The following is a 24,254-nucleotide window of genomic DNA, read 5'->3' as shown; positions in this document are numbered from 1 at the left end:
ATATCTGAGAGTCAATAGGCCACCATCCTCAAGAGAGATAGGAAAGTCATTAAAAAAAAAAGACAGCCTTCTCAAACAAAATCAATATACAATAGATCTGGAATTTGTAATTACTATTAACAAACTGTATCCCCAACCCACAATAAAAACCACTGGGTAGAACATATGCCACACCAAGGATGTGTAATTTTCATTTAAATTCCCCAAAAATCTAGAAAATGAATGCACACTACATAATCAAATGTTACTGTGAGATATCAGGCTCCTGGCGTTGTTACTCTCTGACCTCAGCATCAGACTTGTAAGGCAATAGATTTATCCAGACTAAGCCTTATCCCAAAGTAGAGAGGAAAATCACTCAAGGAATGGTTTTCATGTTTAGGTTCACATTCTCATTTTGTGTCACTGTTGTTGGGGTTGTTGCAGTAATACTTTGTGATGGTCAACTATTCTTTCTGGATATGGGCAGAGAGTGAGCAATCTCCCCAGTCCCTATGGGATGATGTTATTTGTGGTGATGTCTCTGATAGGTGCTTCCATGTGGAAATTTGTTTTCTCATCTCTTTCTGTTTCCTCTCTCTACAGATGCAATCCTTGCTTTTTTCAGGATATTCAGTTGTACATACAGTTGAGTTGCCAAGTCATTCTTTGCCTATAGGTCCTCTCACACAACCAAGGGGTACTTATAGCATCAATAGAATTTCTTAAATTTGAGAACTTAGGTTATATAAAAAGAATGATTCCCTAATCAGTTCTCTTATGCTTAAATTCTATATCTACTTAGAATGAGTAAAGAAAAATTATTATATGCTTTACATGGCATTTGGTATTGCAGGCCTAGTGTCCTTCAATCTTCTAGATTTGGAGGGAAGTTTAATGGCAATTATATATCTCTCATGTGGCATATATTCTACCCAGTGATTTTTGGGGGGAGGAGGGAGGAAAGCATACCTTTTTTTAATGGTAATTAAAATTCGAGATCTATTGTTTATCGATTTTGTTTTCTTTAGGAAGACTCTGGATTTTTTTTCTGTTTTCGAAGAGTTCCTTTTGCTCTCACCGTTTTGGACAGCTTTATGATTTTCAAAAATACAATGTTCATAGAAGGTTGAATGTATTCTACTTTGAGGGGCTGTATGATTTCATTCTTCTATGGTGCTTTCACTGACCATTCCAATTCAAAGCAGTCTTTTTCTTTCTGTATATTTATCTTATTTACCCTAATCATTTGATTTTTACCTCAAAATATAAAGCTTACATGGATATATTTTATCTCCTCCCTTATAATCTAAATTTGGGAGTAGAAATCATGCCTTTATATATCCTACATAATATTTTGTGTGTCATCTTAGACAAAGAAGTTTAGGAACTTAACAATAGTCTAGTCCAACCTGCTTATTCTGTTGACGGAAAACTCAGTAAATTATTTGTTCCTTAATTTGATGCACATTTAGTGTTTACATGCATACTTCTATAGCACAAATATAATAAACCTTGAATTAGGGTTGTAATTTATTTTGAAACTAACAAGAAGTCTTAGAATTGAGGACTTTCAGGCCACCACTGCCATCACCACCACAATACTAGCATTTCTATTGTCCTTCATAGTTTATAAAGCCATTCCACATATATCATTTCATTATGTCCTCAGAAATTCCATGAGGTAGAGAGGTGATTTTATTGTTGCCATTTTAGAAATAATGATACTAATACCCAAAGAATCAACTTGCTAATAATTAATAGAGCTGGGCTGTAACCTAAGACTTTGAACTCCAAATATTATACATGTCCTGTTATATCATGCTGCTTCTATATCATTTATCCATTCCTGTTGTTGGTGGGCAGGATTTCCATACAGTAATTCAGTCATCCAATTAGTGTTGACTGAATGCTGAGGTTGTAATATGGAATACATTTTTAGGTGCATTGGGGAAAATAAGATTCCTACAGCATTTTGTTCTTACTCTACACAAACATGCACTCACCTACACAAATGCATACCAATTTATTCAGCAGTTATCACATTGAATTGTAATTTGTCTTTTACATGTCTGTCTCCCCAACCAGATTGTATGCTTCTTGAGTATCCACCGATTATTCTGTCAGCACCTTTATGTCCTCAATGCCAAAGCCAAAAATAGACTCTGGCACATAAGTGCCCAGTTTGTTGAATGAATGAATGAATGAATGAATACAGACATGAAAGACATTATGCCCTTTAGGGGCTTACAGTCTTCTTGGGGAGATAAAGCATGAAGTTTACAATAAATACAAAGATTAAAAAAAAAACAAATTGGTTTTTTTAAGAGAAACTTTGTTTATAGGGTTTGTTTTTTTTTAACTAATGTAAAACAGATTCCCAGCCTGTAGTTCATGTAATTGCTTCCCGGCGTCAGGATTGGTCAGAACATGAGATTGCAATGGAGACTAGCCCCACCATAATTTATCAGGATGTATCCAGTGAATCACAATCAGCTACTTCAACAATCAAAGCTCTGTTAGAACTCCAACAGACAACAGGTATGAATTCACATGCTCAATTGAATGAAGCATGTTATCTCTAGAGATGGGTTGTGCTAAAATACTATCACTGTTATATTTTCTTTGTTATTATTTGAGCACACTTCCCCCCTCTGGACTTGTCTATAATTTTTGGTGTAGTCTCTTTACTTGTCAGTCATTAAGATGTACACAGGAATACTGAAGGTTAGATGTAGTAGGTAGAAAGAAAAAAAAAATGAAAGAGCTCTTTCTTCTCTGTTTCCTGCTTAAAATGGACAGTCCTGTTGCCTCTTGTCACCAGAAAGGAGTAGATCTGGCACTTCTAAGCAGAAGGATAGATGAAGCACAGTTGACAGTTCTGTTCAAGAATAGTAGGAGGCAGATTGAAGGGTCCCTGCCATCCTCCTTGATATTGGTGGGGCAGTTTAATGATCATAAAACATCATGAATGGCCCTTCCTTCTAATTTGCTTTAATTTTATCTTCATATTTCTTTGTATAATTTAACCACTTGAGCTTCCATGCAAAGCTATCCTCACATAACAAGATCCTATCAGTATTTCTAGTTACTAAATATCTTCAATAAACTCTGGGAAAAACCTATGTTATAAATATTGACTTTTCCTTTATAATAGTTCAGATATTGTCAGAGTATTTAAGGGACCTTAGCGATGATCTCATCCAACCCTTTCATTTTATGGATAAGTAAACTGAGCTGTAGAGTCAATACCCAATTGGTTAGTGGCAGAGTGAGACTTCACATCTTTTGATTCCTAGTTCATTGTGTTTGCTACTTGTGGGGTAACTTATATTGTTTTGGTTTTGTTTTGCTTTCTTTATTTAAATGATTATTTTAACTTTGTCCATTATATGCTTTGTGGGAATAATCTGAGTGATCATTCAGTGGACTTAATTACTGGTTACTGTTTATTGTAACATTCACTCTACACTACCCAAAGAATACCAGCATTTAAGTTTTTTGTTAACTTTTGTATATATTGGTGTTATTTTTGGCCTTAATCATTTCCTCAGCTCCTTGTTTTTGACATACTCAGCCATTTCCATTAATGCATTATAAAGTGCGGAAACTAAACAAGTAGATTCTTTAGAAAGAGTGATAAGATAGAAAAGTAAATCTATCCACAGAAACCATTCTTGATTCCAGACTATTCCATAAGACATTTTTGCAGGAACAGAGAGGCCATTTTTTTCTAACACTGAAAATTTTTATTTGTTAAGGGTTATTAAAAATATTGTAATATTTCTTTAGAGATTATTTCATATTTTTAATAGATCAGATTAAACTGATCACTGTGTTGTGCTATTTTGGGTAGGTGTGCCTGAGAGCAAATCATGCTTTGTACTGTTTATTCACTCTTTGTTTTCAGGTTGGAGAACTCAAGTATACCAGGGAGTACCTTAAAGAAGGGCAGAGGAAATGTTCTAAGGAGAGTGGGTATAAGGCAAACAGACCCAGTTGTCTGGCTTAGTGATAATAGGATGGGATTATACTCTGATTGCATATGAGTCCTTTTTACTAGGCTGCTGGGTATGGTTGCACAAATTTTGGACTCTATAGCCATATATAGCAGTCTACTTTTTTCTTTTCAACTCACTGTCTCCTTAGTCACTGCCAGTGTGTCACCCCAGAGGTCTGGTTTATTATTCCCATGGACTACTCTGGTTTCGGTACTTGTTTGTAATAAAAGTTAACTTTTCCCCTGACTTTTTTATGCAGTAAAGGAAAAATTGGAATCTAAACCAAGACAACCCACTATTGACTTGAGTCAAATGGCAGTGCCTATTCAGATGACCCAGGAAAAGAGACATTCTCCTGAGAGTCCATCAATTGCTGTGGTAGAGTCAGAACTAGTTGCTGAATACATCACTACTGGTAGGTGTCCTCTTAAAAAGTAGTATTAAGGTAGGAGGGCTACCTTTCTGGATTATTGGGATGGTTGCTTGGGGGAGAATATATTTTTTTCATTTTTAGATCTTTTCCAATTTGCTTTAAGAGCAAATTCACATTGTCCTTGGGATCTACTCTGTCTTTAATGATTAGGGGGGAAGTCAATAGATCATTACAAAGTTTACAAGTTGGCCATAAATAATATCTGCATATAGGGTAACATTTAGATAGAGAGGATAAAATATCATTTATCTAAATATAATTTTATGTATCTGAATTTTTTAGCTTTGGGAATGGGGAGGTGGGTCAAGGGAGAAAGAAGGTATAAAAATCTAACCATTTTTTAATGTAAAGAGAAAAATGTGAAAAACTAAATTCCTGTGAATACTTAGGAGTTCTGGTGGAAAGCGAATTAGGTATTTGTTTAAAATGTGGTCTGGCAGCAAAGCACTAATGACATTTTTGGATGGCATATATAGAGAAGTGGAGCAGGAAGGATAATAGATTCTTTCATTTTCTAGTGAGACCACACTTGGAATACTGCTTTCTGTTTTGGATACTTCATTACTTCAAGATATGAAATAGTTCAGAGAGTAGTAATGTGAATAATTAGGGGTTAGGAGAGATGACTTATGAGGCAGTATGTAAAGAACACCTGTCTTAAATATTCTTGAGCAGCGATTATAGAGAACATAAAGATTTGAAGGATATAAATATCAAAGCAGAAAAGGAATTTCTTTGGCATCATTTTAGGAGATAGTAAGACTAATTGCCAAAAAGAGAAAATCTAGTTAAAGATTATGGAAAGCCATTTTACATAATTTCTTAGGGATATTTGGCAGAAAGCTAAATAAAGCAGAGGGCAGTATACTGGGGAAATCAGTATTAACCTCTGGGGATAGACTAGGTTATCATAAATCGATGAAAAGATCTATGATTTCTTCCCTTACTTATCCTTTTCAGAACGCACTGATGAGGGGACAGAGGTTGCTTTTCCCCTTCTAGGTAAGTGGTGTGCATCCATTTGTAGTATAATCCAAGGTAAAAGATGATTGTTTTGGGGGGAACCACGTAAATGGATGCGCTCTACTCTGATCTGGTAGAGGAAAGGGAAGCTCCACTCAGTGAAAGAAAGGGAGAGAAATTTTTCTTTTGCAGAATAGTGGGATCCTTTTTCAGAAATGAGCAGTTTGACATTGGAAAAAATAAGAGTTGTTTAAAGAAATAAGTGACTGTTTTATGGTGTTTATATGACCCAGTTAAGGTCACTTCAGCTGTTTTTCAATTATTCACTCTGTGACTACCTTCTATAATCTCCTTCCATCATATCCTCAGCCCTTGGAGCATTTTCTTTGCCTTCGAAGCCAAGTTCCTGGCTGCAGCCTCTTGTATTATCCTGCAGTGGGTATTAGTTTTCTCTAACTTTCCTGCACTCTGGGGAATAGATTTATAGTAACTTGAATGAGGATTATTTCATTTCTTAATTAAAAAAAAATTAATAATTATAAAGACTAATGTAGACAGCAGATATGTTCCATATAATCTGATAATTTCATCGGAAATTATCTTTATTTTTCAAATGTCATTCATTTCTGATAATGCTTCCATTAATAAAAACTTCGTTGATTTGCTTAATTTTAATATTAGTATGATTTGGTTTTTTTCTCCTATTCACTCATGTCGTAAATTATTTCAGTAGTGCTTTTGATATAAAGCCTAACTCCCTTTTTTCCAGTTTGGTTGAACACATATGGAAGATTTTATTAACTCATGTAATTTAAAGTGTACATGTAAAGTGTATTGTGAAATACAGTAAGATACTACAGTATATTTATAAAAGAATATTGGTGATGCTGCCTATAATCTCTTATATCACATGTAGGCATATATATAGCAACAATAGAAAAACTGTATTTGTGAATATAGATAGAATGTGTTATAGAAATAAATAAATAAAGTTTGTTTATATTTCACTGGGTAGTTTTAAAGTTCTATACTTAAAACATATAAATGGCACTTTTACATTTATTTCTTGAGTGGTCATCTTACCCTTAGATACCCCACTAATGACGTTTCTAAGTATGGAACCACTATTGCTTGAAATTGTAGATCAAGATACATGAGCATTAGAATCATGGATTATGGAGAGAGTTTTGATATTCTCAAAATCCTTAGCTAATTTTACATATTTTTTAGTCTATCTCTGATTCAAAAAGTTGGTTTTCCAGTAACCGTAAGCATTTTTAAAGTCTGTAGAATAAGAAGTGGTGAATGTTTATACTGTTTAAAATGTCAAAATTGAGGCTGGTAAAAGATGATTGGCATCAATGCAGATGTATAGTTTAGTCCATGGGACCTTTGTAGCAAGAGAATAAGAAATGGGGTTATTTCTTACTCTTAACCCATTTTTGTCAGGTAACCTAAATTTGAGAAGACGAGAGAACACCGATTTTTCTGTTATTTTGTTAACTTTATATTTTAGTACTTAACAATTTAAGGACCATTTTCAACCTATTACTTTATTTGGTTCTCTTCTAGGTAGAAACAGAAGTTATCATCACATTAAAAAAATAAAAATCAAGCAAAACAAAACCTCTAACTTTTAGAATTTAAATAGAGATTAACTTCTTCAAATTTGCATAGCTGGTTGCTGGCAGAGTGTGACAGAATCCAGTTGTGACTCTGAGTCCAGTTCTCTTTCTACAGTATCATCTTGACCTTTTGCAGTTTTAGGAACTCTAAGGCTGCAAGACAGTGGCACTTCATAGAAAGGAGGGGACGCTTCCGGGTTTTGTATTGCATTTGGAACTGGGACCAAGAGATTAAAGAACAACCTTTGTATTGTTTTAACTATCCTTAAAGATATTAGTCTGGGAATGAATTATAGAAACTGATTATTGTTTGTTACCCTAGTGAGGTAAAGGTCATTGTTGAAAGTGAGTACAACTCACAGGAGGATGTAACTTTAAGGGGTTTGTTCCTCCTTTGTGATAATAGTTTTCTCAGTGCTTCCACATACATTTCTCATCTCATCCTTATAATAGCTCTGTTATTCCCATTTTACAGATGAGGACACAGAGTCTCAGAGAAGATAAGTGACTTTCTCAGAGTCACACAGCTCATAGATTGGCAGACTCTGATTATCTGCCTCCTAGTTCACAATACCACACTTTCTCTGTGATGCAGACTCACAGACATTTGTTTAAAATGACTACTGGTTACAGATGCTGTGGTGATTTCTGGAGAAATATCATCACCTCCTCTATTTTCAGTCAGCCATCGCTCCCAGCCCCAACAGCCCTCCCAGCCCCAGCGGACCCTGCTCCAGCATGTGGCTCAGTCACAGACTGCAACACAGACTTCAGTGGTGGTGAAGTCCATCCCAGCATCTTCCTCTGGAGCAATCACCCACATTATGCAGCAGGTTGTATCTCTTCTTTTTCTTCCTACTTTCTATAACTGCCTTTTTCCTAAAGTAAGGTTCAGTTTCATCTCTTATAAGAGGAGAAATGACTGAATTGAGGAGTGATTGTATAGTTCTTTCATCTGTGAGGAGTAAATAGAGGAAATGAATTCGAGAGTCTTAACAAAGGAAAGTAATTAAGAAATGATATTCTTGGATCTTCCGTGAACTCAACATTTTAAAAGGGTGGGGCTCTCTAGATGAATCTATGATATAGCGGAATTGGTCACTGTTTATATATTTTTTGAAGAAATTATCACTGAGGTAAGATTTCTAAATGAAATAGAAGTTGGCTTGTCTTGCTGTTGCTGAGTTTTTTTGTTTGTTTTACTTTTTGCTTTTCTAATGCATCCTCATGGGAACATTATAAATAAGTAGGTAATAAATATTTGAATTTTTTTTTTTTTTTTTTTTTTTAATAAATGTAACCAGTTGAGGAAAAGACTCAAAAGTCAGAATGAATTAATATAGAACAGAAAATCTGGTACCAAAGATAAAGGGGAAAAGGAAACATTATGTCTATAAGTTGATTTTGTGTCAGATACTATGCTTTGAGCTTTAAATACATTCGCTTGTTTCTTTATCACTGTAATCCTGTAAGGTGGGTATATTATTCCTCTTATAAATGAAGAAACTCATGCTCATAGAAGTTAAGTAACTTGTCCTGGATGACAGCCAGGATTTAAACCCAAAGCAGCCTGCCTTCATTACAAACTGATATCACAGATATCAAATTTGAGTATGATTTATCATTAGTATTCACATAAATCACAATCATTTGAATTACAGGCAAACTATCTGAAAGACAATGAAATTGTTGAATTAAAAACCTGTATGTGTAAGTTCACTGTGAAATAGGGAGGGGTTTTAATTGAAATTCAAAGTTTTAAAGTTTAGTTGGAGGTGTAGCATATGACAAGGTAGCAGGAAGGTGTTGGGGTGGATCTTGTGTCACTGAGGGAAGCCAGATGGCCAGAGGTTGTGCTGGTTGTCATATCTGAGCCTGGAGCTTGGCCCCCTTCTGGCTGGTCCTGACATTGACCTTTCTCAGGACACCAAGAGAGATCAGATAGACTGGCCCTAACCATGTCACTCAAGATCAATGCCTCCTCATATTGTTAGAATCAACACAAGACAGTCTTCCTTTGCACTGACAGGAGTGCTGTTGTCCCCTCCCCATTCCCCTTCCCTCTGGAAACCTGGTCTCTGGGAAGCTCTTGCCTGGTGGGCCTGGAATCTGAGCAAAGGATTGAGGAGGGCTAGTGCAGAGGATTGTTGATGCAGACCTTTGTGAAGCCTGATGAACCACCTCCACTTACAGCAGAAAGGCCCTCTGTAGGGACTGGGATGGGCACGTCCCTCAGACAACAATTCCTACCTTCTGGACAGTGTTGGACATGCACGTGGCCAAAGTGAGCCTCTCTGAACCTTGGCTTTTCTCTAGACACCTTGCTCCTGTGTTGCTGCATCTTTCTTTGGACAGTTAGCATACGTGATGACCAGGCCGGAGGGCTGTTTCTTGAGCCAGGGAGACTTTGCTGCTTCTTGTCTGGGGCTGTTCTTGCAAAGTAACCTAATTCCTCTTATCTATAAGTTGTGGGCCCTCTAGGCCTTTGTTACAGAAGTGAATAGACCACTTTTTATAGTACTTAATGTCCGAGAGTTGAAATTACAAGAGTCTCAATTTAAAGTCCCCTTTAGATTTAGAAACCTTGAGGTTTCTTGGTCTTTTTAGGCTCTTCCCCCTGAAAATTTTGGCATGAATCTCATAATCACGTCTTTTTGAGTTTGAGGAGAATTAAACAATGTAGTTGTTTTCTTATTTCATTCTTACTTTGTGCCTTTTTCACTTAGGCTTTAAGCAGTCATACTGCTTTTACCAAACACAGCGAGGAACTTGGAACTGAGGAGGGCGAGGTTGAAGAGATGGACACTTTAGACCCTCAGACAGGTCTGTTTTACCGATCTGCCCTGACTCAGTCACAGTCAGCTAAACAGCAGAAACTTAGCCAGCCCCAGCTGGAACAGACTCAGCTGCAAGTGAAAACTCTGCAGTGCTTCCAGACCAAACAGAAGCAGACCATCCACCTTCAGGCAGACCAGCTCCAGCACAAACTCCCGCAAATGCCCCAACTTTCCATCAGGCATCAAAAGCTCACCCCTCTCCAGCAAGAACAAGCACAGCCCAAGCCAGATGTACAGCACACACAGCATCCCATGGTGGCCAAAGACAGGCAGCTTCCTACCTTAATGGCACAGCCCCCGCAAACTGTAGTACAGGTGCTTGCAGTGAAAACCACACAGCAGCTACCTAAACTGCAGCAGGCTCCGAACCAACCAAAAATCTACGTGCAACCCCAAACCCCCCAGAGCCAAATGCCGCACCCAGCCTCATCAGAGAAACAGCCGGCAAGCCAGGTAACGGAATATTGATAGCATGCAAAGTTAAACTTCTCTGTCATGGAAAAAGTGAGACCATCACGACCCTATTGTGATTAGCAGTGCTTTCTCCTGGCAAGAGGAAACTCAAAAGCCTCATTATGCTGGTGTTAATTTACCCCATCAGAAGGTTGACATTAGGAAAGAAATATACACATTAATATAGGAAGGAAAAAAAGCATAGCACTCAGAACTTGATTTTCCAGGCAGATTTTAATGAAATTACTTCAGCATTGATCAACAATGCATAGAAGCATTATCCCTAAATTATTTTTATTTTTTAGGTATAAAGTATTTATTTCATACCTGCGAACTCTTATTCTGTGGCAATAATGCTAAGTAAACTACACTCTTTTAAGAAGCTTCATTGAATGTCTTCCTTTGTAGTTATCTCATCACCATCTAGTTAATAAATTATTTTTTAGATTTATCTTCTAGACTGCAAAGGAATTATCTGTGGATATTCAAAAGAAAAATTATATTAGGGAAAATCAGTGGCTGTGTAGTAACGTGTGTATGTGCATATTATGAATACATATATATAGAATTTGTATAAATGTATTTTAAAATGAGTTTTTTTAAAAATCCCTACTTTTTATTTTAAAAAGCTGAAAATTATATGCAATAATTTGAGACAGGTTGAAGGTATACTATATGGGAATACAAATCTAAAAGGAAAATAAGACTGTTGTGACTTTTTTCCCTTTACTTTTATGAGCCTTGGCTGGCTGAACAAAGGTTCTTTCAACCCCTGTTCTTTCCCTAAGTACCTTAAAAGTAACCAGATACTTGCCCATCTAGCCCTCTAATCAAAACACCAAGCTTCGAAATGTCTTCCTGGTATACCACACGAATGTTTCTTATGCCGTATTGTCTGGGGTATTTGATAGGTTTTCTCAAAGAGATGTAGCTGTAACACACACAACCCCAATTTGTTTTCAGGTGGAGCAGCCAATTATAACCCAAGGATCCTCTGTTACAAAGATAACTTTTGAGGGGCGCCAGCCACCCACAGTTACAAAGATAACTGGTGGCAGTTCTGTGCCTAAGCTGACATCACCAGTTACAAGCATATCTCCCATTCAGGCCTCTGAGAAGACAGCAGTATCAGACATTTTGAAAATGTCTCTGATGGAAGCTCAGATTGATACAAATGTAGAGCATATGGTAGTGGATCCCCCAAAGAAGGCTCTTGCCGCTAGTATGCTCACTGGTGAAGCAGGATCATTACCTTCCACCCACGTGGTGGTGGCAGGGATGGCGAATTCCACTCCCCAGCAACAGAAATGTAGAGAGTCCTGTTCAAGTCCATCTGCTGTTGGCCCTTCCCTAACAACAAGGAAAATCGATGCACCAGGAGTGCCTACGACAGGCCAGTTCATGCGTATTCAGAATGTAGGCCAAAAGAAAGCTGAAGAGAGCCCAGCAGAAATTATCATCCAGGTAAGAATCGAAAGAAACATGAGAAATATTGTGTATCTTGGGGGTGTTGAGTTTGACATATTTGGGAACGTCACAGGAAGAGTCAAGGCAAGATGCGAAAAAGATTGTCTTTCAGATGGCATTTGGCAATTTTGGTTTAATACTTATGACAAATATACAATTTATATTTATTTTCTGGAAACGAGTCCTAGAAAATTGGTGGATATTCTCACACAGCACATTTTAGGAGCATAATCAAGGCCCCTGAGCCCATATATCAGCTTGATTTATAGATGAAAGCCACACTTTCCAGTGTTAATTCAGCAAGTCACCCCTGAAGATCGGTAACTTCCTGGGGTCAAACTTTGGGCTCCCCAATCTTTGCTCAAACACTCCTGGGTGTAACTGGATTGTACTTCTATTTCAAGTACATTTCAGGAGTCCTTTCCTTGGAAAAACAGTTCTTGATCTTGATACAAATTTATAGTTTTCAGGACAATAAAACCTTAGTTAACTGAAATGTCTAGAGAAACGTTTCTAAGTAATTTAATTTTATATCTAATTTGGGATTAACCATAAAGCTTTATTTTTTATTTCAATCATTGATATTGAAAAATCTTATTATAGTTACTCCTGTCTTGGTAAGTACAGGCTAATGAACATAATGTCTCACATTCCTTTCATTCTAAAACTCATCTTTCACCATGCATAATAGATTAAGGCTGAAGAATTAATTAGTCCAGACTAGCCCTTAGAAGTTATATTTCCCTTTCTCCTTATAGGATATCAGGTTTTCTTGACAGTTGTCATTTTTTGATAAACTGAGATATGGTTTAGAAAGTATCAGAGCAGCACATTTTAGTTAATTGAGAATTTGGATTTATTGAAATGTGGATAGTCTAGGATTTACCATAGATTCACTGGTGTGTCACTTGGAAGTTCCTGTGGTAGACTGTCGCTTTTCCATGCTACCAAGCTATGAGAGAATGCAAATTAATCAACATTAATCCAAAGACAATATAATTGTGAGGGAGATGCTTAAAGGCAAATAGAACTGGCCATTGAATTATTTAAATAATTTGTTCCTATAAAAACAAAAGTTAATTAAATAATTCTTGACAAAGGGATTTTTTCCCCCCCTTTCACCTGAAGAGGTAGGGTATAGTAAAAAAGGAATAGTTTCTGGGCTTTGCCATTCACTGTGTAACTGTGAGCAAGTCTCTTTAACTTCATTGTGCCTTAGCTATCTTAGTAAAATGGGAATAAGGAGTGCCTACTTTATATGATGAGTGTAAGGATTACACAAAGTTGAGATGAAGCACCTAGCCCAGTACCTGGCTCATAGTGATTGCCCAATAAATAAAATGGTAGCTATTACTATTTTTACTCACATTTATTGTAGCTCCTGGGGGCTTAAATTGGTATACTAGCTAGAAAATAATTTTGGATAGCTTATTTGGAAATTATTTTCTGTACTTTATGAACAGGGATGAAAATATATTTTGTTTTATGTATCAAGGATAATATCCAATGAATAAATCTTTCTACAAAACACTCAGCTAACTTTTACCATATATCATGTTTTAGGTTGCCATGTCAGAGGGAAGAGCAGCATAGTGATTAAAAACCAAGCTTTGGAGTCAAAAATACCTAGATTTGAATCTCACTTGTACTCCTTACCAGCATTTTGGCTTTGAGCAACAGAATTTATCTGTTTCTATATCTCTGAAATGGAAGCAGTAACATTTGCCTCTTCACAGGGTTGTTTTGAGGATTAGGTGAGAAGATGTATATAAAGTAGCTGATCAAGTATCTGCCATAGTAATGCTTAATAAAGGTAGCTATTATAATCATTATTAATATATTGTTAGAACATTTTCAGATCTTATTAGTTATACTTAGCTCTGACCTGAAGTAGTTTTTGCTGATTCAGTAAAATGCCTATGGGGAGTGAAGAAAGTCTGCAAAGTGCTTTGACTCCTTGAAAAATGTTCTATAAAAATTAAGTATGTTTGGTATTAAATGCTTTGAATGAAAATATTGTTCTTTGTAGACAATTAATGTGTCTTTCATTTATTTATTTGTTCATTCATTTCACATGTATTATTTAACCTGTGTGTTCTAGGCACTGTGCTAGGTGCTAAGGATAGAGTAGTAAACAAGGTGAACATATCTTCTATCCTAAGGGAGTCTATATATATATGGAATTCATAGAATTTTAGAACTGCAAGGATCCCAGCATATCTTCTCTATCTTATTTTACCCAAGATTAAACTAAAGCTCAGGGAAGTGAAGTAACTTATTCAGAGGTCCACAAGTCAGAGCTAGAGCTGAACAAAAATTCTTATTTCCCGACTGAGACTTTTTCTACCGTGATCAGCTATATGAAACAAAGGAAACAAACAAAACTCCACCCTAGAATCAATGCCTAGGCACCTTGTAATATTTTCTTGGTAGTATTAAAAGTAAATTCACATCTCCCCTCCAGTAGAATGTTGTTTTGGTCAGGTATATTTGCAAAGTGCTGATATTCGACTTGGCTCTGGGGTTTTAATGTTAAAGATACATTGTTCATTTGTCCAACGTTTATTGGGCATCTGATGTTTGCCAGGTCCTGTTCAAAGCTCTGGACCTCTAACAATGAAACCAGTAGTAATTAAGATCTGTGCTCTGTTCTATATTCTCATGAAGCTTACATTCAAAAAGTAAGGGAAAAAATTAACGAACATGATAAATGCAATGAAGAAAATGTAAAAGAATGTAATAGAGGTAGGGGGCGGGGCCAACCCAGAACTCAAGTTTCATGGTCATAGAAGAAAGATTTATCAAAATTTCTTATTCTAAGCATTTGAGCAAAAAGCGGTTGACAGGATAGAACTAGCCATTTGGAGGAAGAGTATTCTAGAAACAGAGGAAGAACTAGTACAAGTGAACTTAGCATAAAGCTGGAGCCATGGTGAGTTCAGTTTTATAGCAAGTACAATAGAAAAACAATTGTAGAGTTTTAAGAAGGGGTATAATGTGTACTGAATACCTTTTTTAAAAAGATGTCTAATAAAGATGACAAAAATATGACAAGGCAATATGGCTAAAATATGTTTATCCACTGTTATTTTTATTGTTAAAAAGACAGTTTTGTCCTCTCTACTCCCATTTTCAATAAAGATGTTACAATGTAACCCAGATACAACTCCTTTTGAACCAGCAAAGGGTTACTAAAGGGCTTTAAATACTGTTTTGATAACAGCAAGTTAATCATTAATATTACAGGTAATAAGCAAAATCACATTTAAAATTTGCTTAATGATCAAATGAAAATGTCTTTCAATGTCTGTCTCTTAAATTAGGTACAAACCACAGCCTCCTTTGTTAGAAGAGGAGCCATCAAGGAGTGTAAAGATCACTGAGTTTTATAGGACTTGGGTTTGAATCCTGACCTTAACCCTGAGCAGCTGTGTGACCTTGATTAAATCACTTACCCTCTTAGTTTCCTCATTTGTAAAATGGGAATAATGTTTTCCTCATAGTGTTATTATGGGAGTTTAGTAGAATAGCATATATGAAAGCACCTAGCACAGTGCCTAGCATGTAATAGTTGTCCAATAAATGTCAGAATCCTATTTTTTCTTCTTTAGTGTCATTGGGGAAAACCTGTTACCTTTTCTTACCATAAAGCTTCTCTCCTGTGTCTTCTCTTCCAGGCCATTCCCCAGTATGCTATTCCTTGTCACTCCAGCTCCAATGTGGTAGTAGAGCCCAGCGGGCTTCTTGAGCTTAACAACTTCACCAGTCAGCAGTTGGATGACGATGAGACAGCAATGGAGCAGGACATAGACAGTAGCACAGAGGATGGAACTGAGCCCAGCCCCTCTCAGAGTTCTGCTGAACGGTCCTAGTGTTTTGGACACAGGAGTGCACTTTAAAACCTACTTGGTTACCAAGTGTCCAGGGAAGCCCTTGTATTTTGATGTCTAAAGAAAGCACTTTGCCCATGCTTAAGCTATAGACCCTGAAACCAGTAGTGTTTCAACATGAATTGCTGCAGGAGCAACATTTTAAAACAAGATTGAAGTCACAGGGGAATGTCCTTTTTTTAAAGAAAAAGGAAAAAGAAAAAAGGAAAAAAAAATAAAAGATGCACATCTACAGTGACATAAGACCTACTATTCTTCCTCTGTTGGATCATGGCAATGGAAAAGTTTGTCTTGCAGTGGCAGTGGAAAGAGACTTTTCCTGGAAATGTTCCTCAACTGGTTTCTACTGAGCAAAACACCACTGAAGAAATGAGAATGTCAATAGTTTGTGTTTTAAAACGGTGTGTCAGGAAGTTTTTAAAAAATCTTGTATGTTTTTGCAAATCTATGGAAGTGTTGAATTGGTTAACATTTTATGTTTGCTCAGTTCATAGTTTATAAAATAACTAGAAAAATACTTTGAAGAATCCTTGTTAGATGGTGGAAATCATATCTCTAACCAGTGGGAAGTGCTTTTTGGGTGGCTTGTACATTCTCACCAATTGTATGCTAATTTATTGTGTTGTTTTTCTTTTGTGCTCTAGGCTGCACACTTGCCTTCTATTTATTTAAATGTAAACATTTCAAAGCAGGCCATATTCCTTCAGACAAATTTCCTGTAAACCAGGATTACCTACCTATTCACCTCCTGCCCTTCCCCCTCCTTTAAGAAAACTTAGAGAAAATGTTTCATTGTGAAGCAGAGGAAAAAGAAACATTTTCTGGCCCAGAGGAAATGTTCAGTTATGTTCAGGAAAACAAATTATTCATATGATGCTATCTTTACATTGAAATTGCACATTCATGTTGGACTGAGACTTTGAAAAAAACTTTTACCTACTTTTGTTTAACCCCCTTTGAAATGTATGAAAAGTTCATTTACAGTTCTAAATGTAATATTTTTAAGTATTCTACCTTTTTAAGACACAGTTTGTTTAAGCAATATATTTGGGTCTTGTGATCACTGTCTGTCACAAGTAGAGTGAGGGGTTAAGAGGGTGGGAGGGTAAGAGTCAGTTTTGACAGGTTGTGTCAAAGGAAACTTCATTTTTAAAGAAAAATGTAAATAGAAAAGTTTTTAACGGTTTTATATAGATTTCACTATAAATAAGCATTTTAAGACTGACAAATGTTGAACTGTACATACATATATATCAGCATAACTGCCCAATTTTTTGGTGCTGAAGTACTGTAAGTAGAATTTATCAACAGTCTCCTAACTTTTGCATCTATATCTGGAAGAAAAACTGTGATACTATGGTTAATAAATTTCCACTAGAGTGACACTGAAGATTTAAACACAGGCATTCAAAAGATGCACTGATCTCTGGTAATTGTCATTATTTCTGTTAGGTGATAATGACTTACCCATAGATGGAGCTGTTGGATATTATTTTATTGTACAAATACGTGTTTAAAAGACTTTGTGACTGTTTCTAGTTAAGTAATTTTTTAACCTCTTGGGTCAGACTTCTTTGAAAATCTGATTACACTATGAACTCTCTCACCAAAAAGATACACATGCCAACATACATATTAGATTTTACGTACAATTTAGGGGTTCATGGGCCCCTCAGCCTATCCATGTATTCCAGGTTAAGCCCTCTGTTATGGTCAGTCCATTACTTACAGATGTAAGTTTTTATAAAATAAAATATCTTTTAAATATTTGTGGATCAGGTAACAAGAGCAAACTTGAATAAAATTATTATGTTCTATTTGTACATATTCTGGCAGCATAGCATACCTTTGTCCCTTTGAGAATTTAGCCTTAATGTGTTTCAGCAACTGGAATGGCAAATGAGACTTCCATAGTCTACATTTTTAAAATTAGTATATACATTAACATTATCAAACAAGTGACTTTTTTTTCTTAAAGGTGTTAATTTCAAGGACAGTGTGAATTATTTCATTGATTCAACAAATATTAAGCATATTCTATGTGCCAGGTACTATTCTAAGCACCAGGGATACTGTAGTGAATAAACAAAGTCTTACTTTTAAGGAGTTTAAAAACAGGCTTCCTGCTAATGATGTGGATGTGAGGCCTGAAGGAAGGAAGAAACAAGAATGACTCCTGGGTTTCTTGATTAAGTGGATAGTGATGCCATAGCGGATCTCCAGGTATCTTTTTACTTAAAGTATTAGCATTAGTATTTCATGTTTAAGTATATGAATTAAATGTAATTTTAAGTCATCCCTGTTAAAGATATTCAGGATTATGATGCAAATGCAAGAAAATTACTAAAATACAACTTTTAGGCATTGATGAGGGAAAATGCATTTGGTTTAAAGTAAACATTGATAATTGCAGATGCAGTTTATGGTGAACTTAGACAACTTAAAATTATTTGATATTCTCATGCCATACAATTCACCCATTTAAAGTGTAGTTCAGTGATTTTTAGTATAGTTGAGCCACTTTCACTAGTTAATTTTAGATTGTTTGCATAACTCCCAAAAGAAACCCTGTACCCTCGACTGTCACCCCTGAAACTCGCACCACCACCACTACCACCCCAGCCTTAGGCAACCACTAAACTACTTTCCGTTTCTATGGATTTGCCTATTCTGGATATTTCGTATAAATGGAATCAAACAATATGTGGTCATTGTGACTGACTTCTTTTGCTGAGCATAGTATTTTCAAGGTGCATCCATGTAATAGCTTGTATCAGTGCTCCATTCACTTTTATGGCTCAATAATCCATTGCATGGATATACCATATCCATCCATCAGTTGATGCAAATTTGCGTTGTTGCCACTTTTTAACTATTACGAATAATACTGCTGTGAAAATTTGTGTACAAATTTTAACATGTGTTTTCAGTTCTCTTGAGAATATATCTAGAAGTGCAATTGCTGGGTCATACGAACAGTAGCTATGTTTAATGATTTGAGGAACTGCCAAACTTTCCCAAACAGCAACTGCACATTTTACATTCTTACCAGAAGTGTAGGAGAGTTCAGTTTCTCTACATCCTAGCCAACACTTGCTTTTGTCTTTTTAACTATAGCCATCCTAGTGTGTGAAGTTGTACTTCATGTGGGTTCTGATTTACATTTCCCTGATGTCTAACAATGAGCATCTATTCATTTGCTTATTGGCCAATCATATATTGTTGAAGTGTCTATTCAGGTCCTTTTCCTATTTTTTAGTTGAATTATTTTCTATTTTATTTAAATTGGGAACTTTTGAAGTACAGGCAGGAATTCTCATGACTCTTAAGAAAGGTAAGCTGTTCTCTGATAATTCATCACCCTTAATATCTTAATCAGATACTAGTTCTTCCTCTAATGTAACATTGTTTAACGTTCTTAAAACTGTATAGAGCTTTATAGTTGAAAATGCTTTCAAATAATTTCTTTGTGAAGTGATTCTCTCAGTAGACTGCTGGGATAGGAAACATAGTACAAAGGAAACAGTGATCATATGGTCTGGATTTGAATCCCAGGCTCCTCTGTTTATTGATTATATGAATTTCAGCAAGTCACATTACCCATATAATACAACCTGATTGTTTACAACACCATAGGATTATTATGAAGACTAGATGAAATAATGCATGTAAAATGCCAGACACAGAGTTAGGTGCTCTATTTTTGAAGCCTAGTATTTATGCCACTCCCACATTTCAAATGATGTACCAAAACTCACAGATTAAATGCTAACAGGCATGCTGAGCCATAAGTTGCTGCTTTCTGTAGAGGAGAGTGTTTCACCAAACAGGACTGTCCTTTGGAAGGGCAGATGAACTTGCCATTGGTCTATAACATCATCTCTGCCAGTCTTAGGTACCTTCACACAGAAGTGCTCAATTCATGTTTGTTTTTTGAGTTCAATTATGTGTCACAAATCCAAGATAAAAGGAAGTAGAGTGAAAAAGCACCAAATAAGCAAAGCCTTTCCAAGAAAAGGCAGTGAAAAAACAGTCTTCTGCTTCTGCTTGCAGGTTTATAAGCTTTTAAGTAAGTGAGGCTTGATGACCTACATACTGAAAAAAAATACAATAGGATCAGATTTGTACTTGTGAGAAGGCTTGCTCCTCTTCCTTCTTCCTTGCTCACATATACATACTGTAACAGAAAACACATGCTTGCTTAAAAAGACAAGCATGGGTTTGAATCCTGGCAAACCATGTGAGCTTGGACAGGCTCTAAGGCTTAAAACAGCAGAAGATAGAATGAATTGTAATGCCTCATTATCTAACGCCCACTTTAAAAGAAAAAAAAAAAAAGACTGATAAGCAGTCACTCCTCCAAATAGATCTTTCTGGCATCTTGACTTCTCTTCCAACAAATAGTTACCGAGTATTTTCGATATGCAGACGTTGGCGGTATAGTTGTCAGCCAGGGGGAAAAGCGCCTACTCTAATGGAGCTTCAACCTAGTGAAGACATTAATCAAAGATAACTAAATATTCAGTGCTAAGTGCTGTGAGGGAGAAATACGTAGTGCCATGATATGGGAGGTTGAGGAGCTTCCCCCAGGAAGGAATGCTTAAGTTGTGATCTGAAGGAAGATTTAAGTAGGCAAAGAGGAGAGGGGACGGCTGTCCAGGCAGCTGCATAGCAGGTACAGAAGCCCTGTGGTGGGAGTGGCATGGGAGGGAAACTTCGAGTAGGCCAGGGTGGCAGCAGCATGGAAAGCAAGGGCAGCCAGCATGGTGGGAGCCAAACAGAGACTGAACTATGTAGATATTGTGGGAAAGGTTTAGGCCTTTATTCTGAAAATGATGAGAAGCCATTGAAAAACTTTCAGGCACTGGAGCTGGCAAAATGAATAACCACATTTACAAAATATTAGGAGTTATGTTGGTCCAAGAACAGAAATTTGCCATTTCTTTTTTGATGCCAGTTTCATCTCCTTATGTCTCCTTTTCAAACATCTTCAATGGTTCCCCCAATACTGTACTGTGAACCTAGCCAGGGAACCTTTTTCTAGATTCATAACCAGTTTTACTATTCTGATCTGTCCAATTCGCCCACCACACACATATTTTATGCCCTGCATTCGAAAGTCACTCGTTACTCTAAGCCCAGCTTGAATTCTTCTGCCTCCACCAAGACTGCCAAGATCTCTACAATGAGGACTTATCCCACCCCACTGTTGGGTTCCTCTAGCATTTGAGGAGAAACACATGTTTACTTTAGCACTTACCATCACTTTAACTATTGTGAATTACTTGCATTGCATAAGGATCTGTGTAGGCAAGGATCACTTTTTTTTTTTTTAAGTTACCCAATTTCTTGTTTAATACCTGATAGGAACTCCAGGTGTGCAGGTGTGCACCATCACACAATTTGAGGTTTCCTTTGTAATCCCCCCACAATATGCTTCTCCGTGAGTCCTTGAAATGCAATATTCTGGGGAATTATTATAAAAAATTATTTCAGCCTAAAGTGAGAGGTACTAAGCTTTCTTCATTCTTTTTCTCTTATGCCCTTTGAATTGAATTTCAAGGCTTGATATTCAAGTTTGTTAGAGTTTAGTGAGGTCATTGATAATCTTGATAAGATTCACTCTCATAATTAGTCTATTTGGTTCTCCATGGGATCAACTACTCTTTCTCTTGCATGGTAGGGGTCACTGGGGTCTGTGCTCAATCTATATCTCTTTTCACTCTGCATACTCTTCCTGAAGCTGTCATCTCTACCGTGGCTTCAGTCGTCACCTATATGTGGATTAATTAAATCACTGAATAGATATTTGTTGAGCAGTTATTATGTTCCAGGTACTGTTCTAGCCACTAGTAATAGAGCAGTGAACAAAACTGGTTGGGTGGGGGGAACTCTGCCCTATATAGCTTACATTCTAAATGGGCTATAAATGTAACTTTACAAAATACTTAGTATCTTAGTGATGATAAGGGGAAAAAATAGAGTAGGAGAATATGAAATTCCAGGGTCCATGGGCATAAAATTTTAGATAAGATAGGGAAATACTAAGAAGACGGCCTGAAAAAAACCTGAAGGAATTGAAGGAGTCAGCTAGGCTGATGCCTGTAGTAAGAGTATTCAAGGCGGAGGGAACAGCAAGTGCAAGGGCCCTGAAATATGTACCTGATCTGCTGAAAGGACAGTAAGGAGAATAATGAAAGAGGATCAGAGTGAATGGGGACGTAAGGAAGGAGTAGTAGAATATAGATGAGAGAGACAACTGGAAGCTATTCCTAGTTTTTTTAGGATTTTTAGGAGTTGGATTTTGTGAAATGCTTTTTATACATCAATTGAGATGACCTTGTAGATTTTTCCCTTCATTCTATTAATGTGTAAATGGATTGATTTTCTTATGTTGAACTATTCTTGCATTTGTGTTCTAAATCCCACTTAGTTATGATATATAATTCTTTTAATATGCTATTGGATTTGGTTTTCTTATATTTTGTTGCGCATTCTTGTATCTACATTCATGAGGGATATTGGTCTGTAATTTTCTTGTTGTCTTCAGCTGGCTCTGGTATCAGAGTAATGCAGACCTCATAGAATGAATTAGGAAGTGTTCCCTCTTTTTTTTATTTTTTGGAAGTGTTTGAGAAGAATTGGAGTTAATTCTTTAAATATTTGGTAAATTCACCAATAAAACCATCTGGTGCTGGACGTTTCTTTATTGGGAGGTTTTTGATCAGTGGTTCAATCTCTTTTCTTGTTATAGATCTATTGAGGTTTTCTGTTAGTTTAGGTAAGTTATGTATTTCTAGGAATTTGTCCATTTCATCTAGGTGATCTGATTCGATGGTGTATAATTGTTCTTATAATTTTATTTCTGTAAGGACAGCAGTCATGTCCCCACTTTCATTTCTGATTTTTTATATCTTCTTTCTTTTTTTTTGTCAGCAACTAAAGAATTGTCAAATTTATTGATCTTTTCCAAGAACTGACGTGGTTTCATCAATACTCTTGTTTTTCTATTCTGTATTTACTTTATCTCACTTTTATTTTTTGTGATTTCCTTTTGCTAGCTTTGGGTTTAGTTTTTCTTCTAGTTCTAGTTAGGTTTTTTTATTTGAGATCTAAATATAGGCATTTACAGCTATAAATTTCCCTCCGAGCACCGTTTTTGCTATATTCCATAAATTTTGGTATATCGTTCTTTCATTCATCTCAAGGTTCTTGTGATTTCTTCACCCATTGGTTGGTTGAGTGTGTGTGGTTTAATTTCCACATATTTGTGATTTTTCTAGTTTTCCTTCTGTTACCGATTTCTGTCTTCATTCCATTGCGGATGTTCTAGGCATGATTGAAAGTGGTGTGCTGGAGTCCCCACAAGTCTCCATTATTGTGGAGCTGTCTGTTTTCCCCTTTAGTTCTGTTAATATTTACCTCAGATATTTTGGCACTTTGGTGCATATGTTTGTAATTTTTATGTCTTCTTGATGACTCGACCCTTTTATTTATTGTCCTTTATCTCTTGTAACAGGTTTTGGCTTACAATCTACTTTGTCTGATAATATAGTCACCTCGGCTCTCTTTTGGTTTCCATTTGCATGGAATAGATTTTTCTGTCTTTTCAGTTGCAGCTTATTTTGTGTCTTTGGATATTAAAGTTTCATGGATAATATTTTGGATTACAAACTAAGTACACTTAATACTGACTTTTATATTTGCCTATTTAGTTACCCTGACTGGAATTCTTTATTTCTGCATATGGTTTCATACAGGCTACTCAAGTGGTCTTTAATTTCAACTCAAAAAACTCCCTTTACCATTTCTTTTACAGTATATTTATTGGTAATGAACTCCCTAAGCTTTCGTTTATCTGGGAATGCCTTAATTTCTCCCTTATTTTTGAAGGACAGTTTTGCCAGGTTGACAGGTTTGTTTGTTTTTTTTTTCTTTCAGCACTAAATATATCATCCTACTGCCTTTTGGGCATTATAGTTTCTAGTGAGAAATGGGCTGTTAATCTTTTTGAGGAGCCCTTGTACATGGCAAGTTACCGCCCTCTTGCTTCTCTCAAGTTTCTTTGTCTTTGTCTCTAGAGAGTTTGATTATAGTTTGTCTTAGTGTAGATCTTTGACTTGGAGTTCATTGAATTTCTTGCATGTGTAGATTCATGTCTTTCATCAAACATGGGACGTTTTCAGTTATTGTTTCTTTAGATAGTTTTTCTGCCCCCTTTTCTCTGGGACTCCCATAATGAATATATTGACCCTTTTGATGGTGTGCCACAGATACCACAGGCTCTGTTCACTTTTCTTCATTCTTTTTACTTTTCCTGTTCTGTGGACAGGATAATTTTAATTGTCCTATCTTCAACCTCACTAATTCAGTCTTCTGAATGTTTAAATTTCCAGCGAACCCCTCTAGTGAAGGTTTTAAAAAATTACTAATATATCACATTTCTCTAGCCCCTAGCAACCACCACTTTATTCTCTGCTTCTATGAGTTTGACTTTTTTGATTCCACGTATAAATTATTTGATGCAGTATTTGTCTTTCTATGTCTAGCTTGTTTTACTTCCCATGATGTCCTCCAGGTTTATCCATGTTGTTGCAAATGACAAA

General features: G+C 36.3%; 1 protein-coding gene across 13 annotated transcripts in view; it reads left to right on the top strand.

Moving 5' to 3' along the window:
- Positions 1–18,349, top strand: part of EMSY (EMSY transcriptional repressor, BRCA2 interacting) — a 77,725-nt gene extending 59,376 nt beyond the window's left edge. For 5 of the 13 annotated variants that reach the window (XM_036221838.1, XM_036221839.1, XM_036221837.1 and 2 more), the window contains 7 exons: positions 2,356–2,520; positions 4,240–4,395; positions 5,374–5,415; positions 7,635–7,834; positions 9,728–10,291; positions 11,255–11,755; positions 15,436–17,065. In XM_036221838.1, coding sequence (XP_036077731.1) covers positions 2,356–2,520; positions 4,240–4,395; positions 5,374–5,415; positions 7,635–7,834; positions 9,728–10,291; positions 11,255–11,755; positions 15,436–15,630 — 1,823 coding nt within the window. In that variant the 3' untranslated portion in view covers positions 15,631–17,065. The other 8 variants (XM_016161524.2, XM_016161522.2, XM_016161518.2 and 5 more) reach the window with 5 other exon arrangements.
- Positions 18,350–24,254: the final 5,905 nt, after the last annotated feature.

The sequence above is a fragment of the Rousettus aegyptiacus genome, unplaced genomic scaffold, assembly GCF_014176215.1.
Source record: "Rousettus aegyptiacus isolate mRouAeg1 unplaced genomic scaffold, mRouAeg1.p scaffold_m13_p_5, whole genome shotgun sequence".
Taxonomy (NCBI): Eukaryota; Metazoa; Chordata; class Mammalia; order Chiroptera; family Pteropodidae; genus Rousettus; species Rousettus aegyptiacus.
Note: the sequence above shows the minus strand (reverse complement) of the source record. Positions and strands in the feature narration are given on the sequence as shown.